Here is an 11,085-nt window from a genome sequence, read left to right as displayed (position 1 = left end):
TGAAATATCTCTCAATTTGCCTAGTGATAGCGCTTGCCTTTCTCATGACCCTGTCAGGACTGTGGATGTGCTATCTCCTGATTAACCATTGGATCAGCAGCTTTCTTCTCCTTTACTGATTCCAGCTAAGGATTTCCTAGCTTGTGGCAGAACTTCCTTTTCTAAGTTGTCAAAAGCAAGTGTTCAATTTCACTCAGTTTCTGCTACTCCAGTGCATTGAGCTGCACAGCTCTTCCTGAATGATACTTTTACAGCATTCACAATCCTTCTGACAGTGTGTCAGGAGTATTTCATTACCATGCCACTATTTCTTGTCCTTAGTCATTAGTGGAAGAATGACAAAACACTGCTCCTGAACTGATCCTTCAGGAACTGCCTTAGTAACCTCCCCTTAGACCACTATTTCTGCTTTCAAGCAGAGCTTACTATCATAATTTGATTTTTACCTAGTTCTTTGTTCCCAGAGTCATCATAGAATGCTTTGGAAGGGACCTTAAGCATCATCTAGTTCCAACCTCCCAGCCATTGTCAAAGAGACCTTCCACTAGACCAAGCTGCTCAAAGCCCCTACCCAGCTTGTGGATGGGTCATCCACAACTTCTCTGTGCAACCTGTCCCAGTGCCTCACCGCCCTTATAGTGAAGAGTTTCTTCCTATTATCTAATCTAAACCTACTTGTTTTAATTTTGAAGCCATTGCCCCTTGTCTTATCACTGCATGCCCTGTCAGAAGTTCCTTTCTGGCTTCTTTGTAGTCCCTTTAGATACTGGAAGGTGCTCTAAGGTCTCCCTGGGGCCTACCCTTCTCCAAGCTGAACAGCTCCAACTCTCTCAGCTTGTCTTCATAGGAGAGGTGCTCCAACTCTCTGATCATCTTTGTGGACACCTCCAGACTTGCTTCAACTGGTCCACATCTTCCTTGTGCAGAGGGCCCCAGAGCTGGATGCAGTACTCCAGGTGGTGACTCATGAGTGCAGAGTACAGGGGAGAATCACCTCCCTTAACCTGCTGGTCACGCTTTTTTTGATGCAGAAGTTGGTTGATTCATCTCCTGGGCTGAAAACGCACACTGTTGGCTCACATCCAGCTTTTTGTCCACCAGCATCCTGACAGTCCTTCTCTGCAGGGGTACTCTCAGTCCATTAACCACCCAGCCTCTATTTGTGCTTGGGATTGCCCTAACCCACATGCAGCACCTTTCACTTCGACTAGTTGAACCCCATCATGTTCTCATGTGCCCACTTCTCAAGCTTGTCCATGGATGGCATCCCTTCCTTCTGTTGTGTCAACTGCACCACCCTGTTCATATTATATCTCCTATTTAGTTCAATCGATACATCTAGTTGTGGTTACGTGGCAACTGGTTACTGAAAATTTCTCTCTTCTAAGTTTCATGTGCAAGCAGCTTCTATCAGGATCCAAATATACAGTCCTGACTGCCTTCTATTGAGCAAATCCTCTTTTTGAAGAATTTTATCTTGCTCTGGTAATGCAAGGTGCCAGTGGTTGTTAGTTATCTATCAGCTGCTAAATATTTGAAGAAGCAAATACACTGGTCTGGCATCTAGCTCAAATGTCTTTATCAGTGTAATAGCATGGCTAATGACTTTTGAAGGCACTGTGCCTTTTTCTGAAGGACCTACAGTGGCAGTGACACCAGCTCCAATACGATCACCAGGTGCTTGGAGGTATTGTCTATATTGCCACCCTGTGGACTGGAACAAGCAAGGTGAGGCTGCCCTCCTATAGTCACATCTATTCTTCCAGGTAACAAGTGACAGCACCCAGAGGAAATGGACTCAAGTTGCTCCAGGAGAGGTTTGGATCGGATATTAGGGAAAATTTCTTCCTGGAAAGGGTGGCTAGGCTTTGGAAGTGGTGAAACACCAACCGTGGGTTTTGAATCATCCTAAAAAAGACGGATCACTGTATTTAGCAACAAAAATAAATGAAGCAAAAGACTGGGAATCCAGTGCCACAACCTGAAGTTTCAAGCCGTGGGTCATAAAAGGTTCAGCAGATTCCTTGTGCAACAGCTTTCAGACCAACTTGCTCTGCACAGTTTCATAATAGTGTATTAACAGTTCCTATTTATTGTCACAATAAAACATTTGAGATAATTTAAAAGCAAACCAAAGTCTTTTACAGCTACATAAAGTTATGCACAGCTATGCTCCTGTGAGAAGCAGGGAGTTGGAACTGATGATCCTTCTGGGTCCCTTCCAACTCAAGATATTCTATGATTCTATGATTCTTCTGCCCTCCATCACGGGCTAGAGGAGACTGCATCAGGGGAAGTTTCTTTATCTGGATCCTGTGAAGGGGAGGACAAATAGGAAGAAGCACAACAGGACAGGGAACTGTTCTTCTAAAAACCAATTCCTTTCATATAAAGCCGTTGAGAAAAGCAGAGACCACTGGCAATATACATTGTTTACAACTAGGTTTCAGGTTGCAACCAATAGTTTCAGGCATGAAATGCAATATGATCCTTTCATTGTGATTCTGTTATGCCTGGTATGACATAGAAAAAATCTGTAACTCTCCAGATATTTTCATTGTTCTTTGCAATATACCAGGCTATTAGGATTAACTACATTATTTTCTGACCCTTTTTAGTACTGCAGCAGATACTGGTGTGAAATCTCTTACTCTAGTAATTCTATAGCAATATCTTACCAGCCTTAATCCTGTTTTCTTTCCAGTCAGCTTCTACTTTGTAGTCAAAGCATCATATCCAGCAGCACAATCATTCTTGCTTGTGTAATGAGCCTAAACCAGGAAAAGATGGAAATGTAAAGATGGTGAAGAAGGAGAAGGAGAAGGAGAAGCAGAAAAAGAAGAAGAAGAAGAAGAAGAAGAAGAAGAAGAAGAAGAAGAAGAAGAAGAAGAAGAAGAAGAATATGAAGAAGCAGAAGAAGAAGAAGAAGCAGAAGCAGACGCAGAAGAAGAAGAAGAAGAAGAGAAAATTGAGAGGCTAAACGAAATATTCTCTCTGATAGCCCATCCTTTAAAATTGGTGGACAAAACAAAAAATCCTTTGACTAGCTGCCAATGGATAACATCCTTGACCAGATGTGCAAAAAGGGAGCCCCAGGCTCAAGAGCAGACTCAAAATCTGCAGCCTAGGGGACAATAATGATCATATTAGAAAGGGAGATATGCAGGCAAAATATTTCAGAGTTGCTTAGTTTTAAGGGTAATAAACAATCGCAGGTGGTCATGCAGTTTACCTTGCCAATAAATGATCTGTAGATCTTTAACTTGATCTAAGTTTTATGCTCCGTTGTTCTCAAACTCTACCTGATAAGTAACCAAAAGGCACAGTTCTCACAGCTCCTCAGCTGGCATGATTTGATTTCCTATGTGAGTGCTTGAAAGCTGCTGCCACCAGCACACAGCAGTTCAAGTAGGGATACCTTAAAGACTTCGGAGATGTCCAATAAACTTTGGAGCCTAAACTTCTTCCCGTGAGATTGTAAACTTCTCCAGATGGGACAGAAGTTCTGTGCCAACAAGTATCACTGCAAGGGAGAAATAAGACAGCACTGAGCTCTTGTTGGAACTGTCCCAGTCTACTGGGAGCACAATGGAGGTAGGATGTCACACACAGTGACTTCCACATGCATCCCATTCTGGAGTGGTTTTATGGTGTCAAGGAGTTTCTTTCAGCAATCTGACATGCCTAGAAACTTTCAGTTCATGTTTATTGTGGAAGCAGCAGTGTCCTTTGCCACAGAAAAAATTAAAGAGAACAAGCTATGAACAGCATGTCTGGTGTAGTTCATCCAGAACTGAGCTGACACTGATGCCTGTGTGGCCTCTTTGCCTTTTTATCTCCCAGAAGGAGGCACAATCTTTATGTTTGTCTGTACTGGTAGTTTGCCTAATATTTACTTCAGTTTATATATAAACATTTCACTGAAGTAATATCAGCTCCAGTGGCAGCATGCTTTGTTGTTTTGTTCTTCTTGTTGACACCAAGGAGGGAGATGTGCTGTCTTTAATATTTCACTATATACCAAAGATCACCAAAATATTGCTTTCATCTTTGTGTACATCTCACCTTTGGAATAACTTTGAGGGGAAATACAGGTAAGGAGCATAGGTGTAGAAATGCTTCTGTGGACAGCACCAAATTGTCTGATCTCATGATCAGAGGGCTGGAGTGCTTCTTCTATGAAGACAGGCTGAGAGAGTCGGGGTTGTTCAGCGTGGAGAAGAAACAACTCGGGGAAACCTTACTGTAGCCTTTCAGGACTTCAAGAGGGCTTATCATGAACAAGGGTATACTTTTAGCAGGGCCTGTTGTGATGGGACAAGGCATAATGGTTTTAAACTAAAAGACCATTGGTTTAGACTAGATATAAGGAAGAATTTTTTTACAACAAAGGTGGTGAAACACTGGCACAGGTTGCCCAGAGAGATGGTAGGTGTTCCATCCCTGGAAACATTCAAGGTCAGGTTGGATGGGGCTCCAAACAACCTGGTCTGTTTGGAGATGTCCTTGCTCATTGCAGGTGGGTTGGACTAGATGAGTTTTAAAGGTCCCTTCCAACCCAAGCCATTCTATAATGGTCAGCATCCCCCTAAATTTCTTAGTCAGCGAAGTGCTACTGCTTGGGAACTGTCTCACAACACTCTCTTCTCCAGCAGGCAGCAGAACATGTCGACAGCTGTAGATTGTTTCTTGCCGTGTTCATTAAACAATGAACAGTGTTCTTTAATCGAGTTTGTCACAGTTTTCCAGTGCTGTAGAATACAATGAGGTGCTAATGGGTTGCTGAACTACACCCAACCCCTGCCTGCCGCCTTTGCACAGAGGTCTGCCGCAGCACCCACTTCAGTGGAGACGAGTTGATCCTGGTTTGATCACCGAACACTACGTTTTTGCTCGCTTTTCTTGTTATTGCGTGCGGAGGCGTTTGGGCCAGAGAGCTCTGATGGGCAGCTACCTCTGTGTAGCATCAGGAGATGCGCTCCAGTGGAGCTCAGGGGAACAGAGGACGCGGCTGCGGCTGCCGGCTGGAAGAGCCATCAGCCACAAGGGGGAAGCAGCATCCAGCGATACAAACGCCAGCCACGGCAGCTGAGGATTTTGTTCTGATTACGTAAGCTTAGAGGAGAGGTGTCTGAGAAACATAAACCTGTGATGAGCGCAAGAGTGAAGAGGCATTTTTTCAGCAGCTGGACAGCTCGGGTGACCTCAGCACAGGGCTGTTGGGGTGCATGACTGCAAACAGCCGCCACCACTGTTCTCACAATCCACCAGCTCTCTTCAAACTCTTCCACCCGCAGACTGCTTGTTTCCAGAAGCACATTTACTTCCAGTTTACTTTCAGTTTTTGTTGCAGCAATCACTCAGCTGTTTTGTTGTGAAGTGGCCATTGCCTCACTGCTGAGCTACGCTAAATTTCAGCGAGTTACTTCTTAGCAGGTCCAGCTGTTGTCTCAGATACGCAGTGAAAGCTCCTGGACCAGGCAGTAAATGAATGACCAATAACTGTGGGCCTTGGCATGCACAGCAGCAAAGCCTCCATATCCAGCTGCACCACAACTGCAACTATAAACTTGACTTTCATCCTTTTTTCACAGCAATAACTCAGATTCCTTTGATTTCATCACAATAACTGAACCACTGTTTCTGCCTTGTATCCTCTGCAAGCAACGCTGTTCTCTCATGCTCACGCAGGAGTGCTCAAACCCATGCTTTAAAGAGCCAGAGGATGGTGAAGGATTGTGTCAAATACAAACAGATTTAGGATCTTTTATTACAGCAATGAGGATTTCCAGAGTGCCTGAACACTGTCCTAGAGCAGCTGGATTGCAATTCTTCACAGAGAGCAGGAAGACGAGGCAACTAAAAAGCAGCTGACATGCAGAAGGAGACATCTGAGGGATTCTGGAAGAAGGCAGAATATCCTACACAACACTCTGTTGAAGGAACGTCCCCAGCCTTTCAGAGGGATGGTCACCAGTCAATGCTCTGCACTTACCTGTGTAACAGTGCTCTTTCCTAAGAAAAAAAACCTTTACAACATATTCTTTTTCCAGCACCACCACCAAAACTTTTCACTTTCCAATTCAAAAAATGTACAATCCATAAAACCAAAAATGGTGCAATTAGCTTGGAAAATCTGAACAAAGCAGAAAATTCCAGTTCTCCCACCCACCTTGCCCAAGTTACAAAATAGTGCAGAAATATGTAAAGGTTTTTATTAATTGTTAAACAGTTGAGTGACAATTTTATAACAAAAATAAGTTCATTAAATACTTTGAAAACAGATTATTCTTGCACTCTACATAAATACGTGGGCAGTTCCAAACAATTAACAAATTCAGAACAAGTGCTGGGCAAGATAAAACTTATATTAGAATTTTCAGCATAACAACCTACAAAGGGGGAACATTTCAAAAATACACTGCATACCTACAAATATGAGTTTTGGTAGAAACTAACAGGACCAGTACTTCTAAACCAGTTATACACTTTTAAAAAGCCTTCTGAAATAACTCCTCACTCTTAATACAATGATCTTCAAAGTGTCCATGAACAATACTTTAATTAGTTGTACAAATAAACGACATTTCTAAAAAAGAGAAAGTGAATACCAAACCTTTACTACATTGCATCCAACCCTGTACAATCAAGAGTGTAAGGCTGGACTGTACATATTTATACTGAAAAAATAGTATTTTATCCTTGATTACATTTTCTTTCAACATTTTGAGTGACATGAGTGACAAACTATGAAAAAAAAGAAAAAGCATAAAATCCTTGATCTCTTAATCCTAAATTGTACAAATTGAAGGCATGAATCTCAAATACACTGGCACGGATTCGCTCTCTGCTCTCAGTCAGCTGAGCAGCCTGCCACAGCTGGACGGTCACTTTCCACCCTGAAGGAATTACACACAGGCTGTTACTCAAACTAATTTCTTCTCCTGGGCAATTTGAGTGTGTGCCTATGTCCAGCTGCAGCAGCTTGGCTCAGGGTGTCACACATGAGTAGTAACTCCATTGCATTCTCATCTCCCAACTTGCACACGCTTGGCACCCAGACAAACTGTGGCCCTTCTGGTGTTTGTGATCTCTCTTTTTTTCTCCAAGTTTGTCTACTAAAACTTTATTTAAAAAATCAGTATGAAAAAAAGATTAATAACACAACAGTATAATTAGTACTACCAAGGTGAGCAAAATCTCAACTGGAAAACCGAATATTTGGGAAACATCTATTCTGTTCAGGAATTTTGTTATGTTAGATATTTCTGCTTAGTAACTGGATTAAGTTGCACACACTGTTTCAAAAGATTTATCTGCTGTTTTCTGTGCTCAGACTAAAATAAAACCAGGAGAAAACAGTAAGAGAAAAACCCCACATCTGCAGGAAAGGCATTCACTTAGCTTGGATTGCTTCCAAGCCATGGTTCTACATGATTGCCTAGAGCAAACGTGTTTGTCAAGTCCAGCCCTCAGTAAATAATAAGCTGCTAATTAATGAACTGACAACCAACCAGCACTAATCAAAGTAACAGAGAAGACTAGATGTTATAAACAAAAGGGTAAACACTGCCCCTTTGAGGTCTAAGGCTTGATTAGAAAGAAGAAAAAAGTAATTCCAAATACATGGCACGTTTGAAAAAAAGGTGGTTCCTACTGCTAAAAGGACTCAAAGTATACTCAAAATTCTAGGAAATTTCAGGTATTGAAATGCACTTGGTTTAGTTTGTTTGTTGTTAGATTTTTTAAATCTGGATCTGTTCATTTTCCTGTATTATTTTACCGTACCTATTATTTTATTTTTACTATATCTATTTTATTTTACTAGCTAAATTAAAAAGCCCCCATTCTTTAAAGTTTGCAAAGCCTGTATATTTGTAGGCTTTCATGATCATGTGTATGTAAAGTGGTGAACCACAAGCATAAAATTTAAGAGCTGCAGCAAAGAGTACATACTTCAGTTGTGGGAGAAGGGGGACAGGTGGAGAGGAGTAGTGGCCACCAGTGCAGGCTGCATTTGCAGGTTCCCACCTGCAAATAACAAACAGGGCCTGTCCAAGGAGCACAGCCAGGTGCAATGGCAAGGAGGTTCCTGCAAGCAAACCAGGTGGCAGCCCTAGGACACAGAAGCAGCAGCATGGGGACATCCATAATGGTGGCACATTGTTGGGTTACAACTAAAACCTTGACTGAGAAAAAAACAAGTATTCTTAAATTATCTCAAATATATGAAAATATAACTTTCAGTTTATACACTCCCTAGTATTTGAGAATGGATCCCAAGTGCCAATGAGGCATCAGTCTATTTCTTTATGTGTTATTTGAATTAGCATCTTTTGGATGTTTCATTCATAAAGCACTATTTATATATTAAGCTGGAAAACAATGCAAGACTAATTAATCCGAAACAGGACCGAACCAATCCTCCCCCCAGAATACTAACACCTGCTTACACACACACTCTCACACATATATGTATTTATATAATTGTACATACAGACACGTAAGATTTATGTGTCGAACATCTGGCTCCAACACTGTCTCTCCCAAACATCTGCCTCGAAGTCAGTCTTGCTTAAACAAATTTTCAAAAAATAACAGTAATAAAAAAAGAGACTGTTGAGACCCTATGTAAAATGTGAGGGATAAGGAGCACAATGTGCTGCTGCACCTGGGGGAGACAAGTCACCGTTCTCTGTTAAGGGAGTGTGACCATCAGTGAGGAAAATGCCTCTGCTCTGTTTTGCTGCTTCTGATACCTGTGGGAGTTGGTGTATCTCTATACTGCAACACAAACACACTGAGTTTAAGAGCATGCACAGCTCACCAGAGCATCTGTTGTTAGTGAGAGGAAAGGCACCAGAACTACACACATCCCATGCAAACACAAGTGCAAGGAGGAGGAGAGATGGCAACACAGCAGAAGAATTTAACAGCTTCGGACTACAACTGTGATTGTCCCTACCATGCATGGTGGATCTCACAGAATCCCTCTGCTTCCCCTACTTAGCGTTTTCCTAACATGGCTTTTTCTACCCTCTTGAATTTCTGCAGTTCAACAGCTAGCTCCCAGTATCTCAGATACAGCCACATAAGCTTTCCATTTTGACTTCTGGTTCTGTTCAGCACATTGCCACAGTAGTGATCATGTTTGAAAATATCTTTTAAGCCACTCTCCACATGTAAAGCCATAGCAACAGGATCAGTTGCTGCTCTAACTAGCAGATTTTTCTCTATTTCTAGTCTCTGACTTCTGGGGACAATAAGACTGCAGTAGATGTCCTGTCTTTCTTTCAGTCCCTCTTCAAATTCTTTTAGTAAAATATTGGCTCTCTGTTGCCACTCTTCTTCCTTTGCCAGGCAACTCTGGTACAATGTACCTTCTGCTCCTGTGTGCAAAAGGACTTGTTTTTCTTGCTCCAGCTTCTCCTGCTCCTGTTCTAGGAGCTTTCTCTCTTCTACTAGCTTGCGGCTCTGGGACACGAGGGCTTCACGGTAACTCAGGGTCCTGTTGCGTTCCTTTTCCAGCTCCACCTCCAGATGAGCAACAGCGCGACGATTCTCCGTGATTATATCCCGGTATTTGCCTTCCAGGTCTTTTTGTAAAGTCGACTCTTTCTTGTAGTACTCTTGCTTTTCTTTTTCTATTTCTTTCTGACATTCTCTGGTCCAGATCCAACCTATCATGTATAAATGAGACTTCAGATGCAAGTATAACATGTAACAATGGCGGGTATGGTTAACTAGCTATGCCTCAAATGAGGCTACTAAGTCGTAAAAAACTTTCTTTCCTGCCCTCCCAAATGATATTCACTTCTATTTACTTGTCCCCACAATAACTGTTTTCGTGGCCCCCGTTTCACAGCGAGTCACTTTAAATGATCATGCTTTCTCTGAAATAACCCCATTTTTTTACTGCCAATACTCAAGCTACTTGGATTAGAGAAGGAAAATAAAGTCATGGAGAAACAAACTGGAGGTTTATGATGCAGGTACTGCACAGAGAACGTTCTAGGCCCAGTATATAAATATACATCAGCAACATCTGGGGTTGTTACCTCTGGGCTCTCCAGCACATCCTGCATCCATTTTTCTTGAGAGCTTTGTAAACTGGAGCTTATTAAATTTGGATTCAACTCCATGTACGGAGTGGTCACTGCCTTAGCGATACCAACAGTGCTTGTTTATGCCATTATAAACAAGAAGGCCTGGGGAAGTCCCCAGTCGGAGCATGCCTCTACCACCGCACTGCTCCAGGAGCCCCCTTGGCCTGGGCCCAGCGCTACTCACGGAAGGCGGCCAGGCCCAGCATGGGGACCAGCAGGGCGTAGTTCCACCTGCTGCCGTCATCGCCGGGATCGCGCCGATTGGGCAGAATGTTCCAGTTAGGAGGGTCGTTTAAGTTATTCATGAAGGCACCTGCGATGCACAGAGGGGAGACGCAGCCTCAGGTGCGCGCAGAGGGGCCGGGGCCGCTCCCGCTGCCACCTTCTCCTCCCGCTGGAGGACTAGGAATTCTGCCCGAGCCCCTCGAACGGCGGCCCCGACACTTGGGAACTTAGCCGCGCTCTGAGCGACAGCCCCGGCCCCGACACGGCATGCCGGGCCCATCCCCGTTCCCATCCCCATTCCCATTCCCGCCCCCGTCCCGCTCCCCCCACGCACGAGCCCAGGAGCGCGCGGACCCCGGGCGCTACCACTCACCTGCCGGCCCCGCCCCCTCCCGGGCCGGCCCATCAGCCGGGAGGAAGAGAGGGGAGCCGAGGGGGGGACAACAAAAGGACTCGCCCGAGCCTTGAGCGCTGCCGGACGTCCGTCCCCGCCCCTCAGGGGCCCTTTTTGTTCCGGTGGCGCCGACAGCGGAACGCAGCCGTGAGAGGCGTCAGAATTCCACCTTCTGGGCTTGCTGAGTCTACTTTTTGTCCTAGAGCGAAAATACAGTCTTTCCTTCGCCCTTCTGTCCAAGTCTTATGTTTAGGAAATGGTCTTTCGCACAACTTCAGAAAATAATTCTGGCCTGTTTATTTCGTAATACTTAAGGCGCTGTCAGAGAGAAAAAGAGGCCGAATCTTACAGTATTGCAGA

At 43.8% G+C, this 11,085-nt stretch overlaps 1 protein-coding gene across 2 annotated transcripts; it reads right to left on the bottom strand.

The window, feature by feature from the left end:
• Nucleotides 1-6,239: 6,239 nt before the first annotated feature.
• On the bottom strand, nucleotides 6,240-10,844 carry CCDC127 (coiled-coil domain containing 127). Of its 2 annotated transcripts, none has more exons than XM_082290128.1 (3): nucleotides 10,705-10,844; nucleotides 10,291-10,419; nucleotides 6,240-9,680 (listed from the first exon to the last, which is right to left on the bottom strand). In XM_082290128.1, exons 2-3 carry the CDS (start codon nucleotides 10,409-10,411, stop codon nucleotides 9,007-9,009), a joined length of 795 nt encoding a protein of 264 aa, XP_082146254.1. In that variant the 5' UTR covers nucleotides 10,412-10,419; nucleotides 10,705-10,844; the 3' UTR covers nucleotides 6,240-9,006. The 2 variants fall into 2 exon arrangements, with proteins under 2 accessions (XP_082146254.1, XP_082146255.1); XM_082290129.1 differs by lacking the exon at nucleotides 10,705-10,844 and adding an exon at nucleotides 10,666-10,686.
• Between the last annotated feature and the right edge of the window lie 241 nt (nucleotides 10,845-11,085).

Source organism: Coloeus monedula, assembly GCF_965178545.1.
Source record: "Coloeus monedula genome assembly, chromosome: 1".
Classification (NCBI taxonomy): domain Eukaryota; kingdom Metazoa; phylum Chordata; class Aves; order Passeriformes; family Corvidae; genus Coloeus; species Coloeus monedula.
The sequence above is the reverse complement of the archived record's forward strand: the minus strand, read 5'-3'. Positions and strand labels throughout refer to the sequence as shown.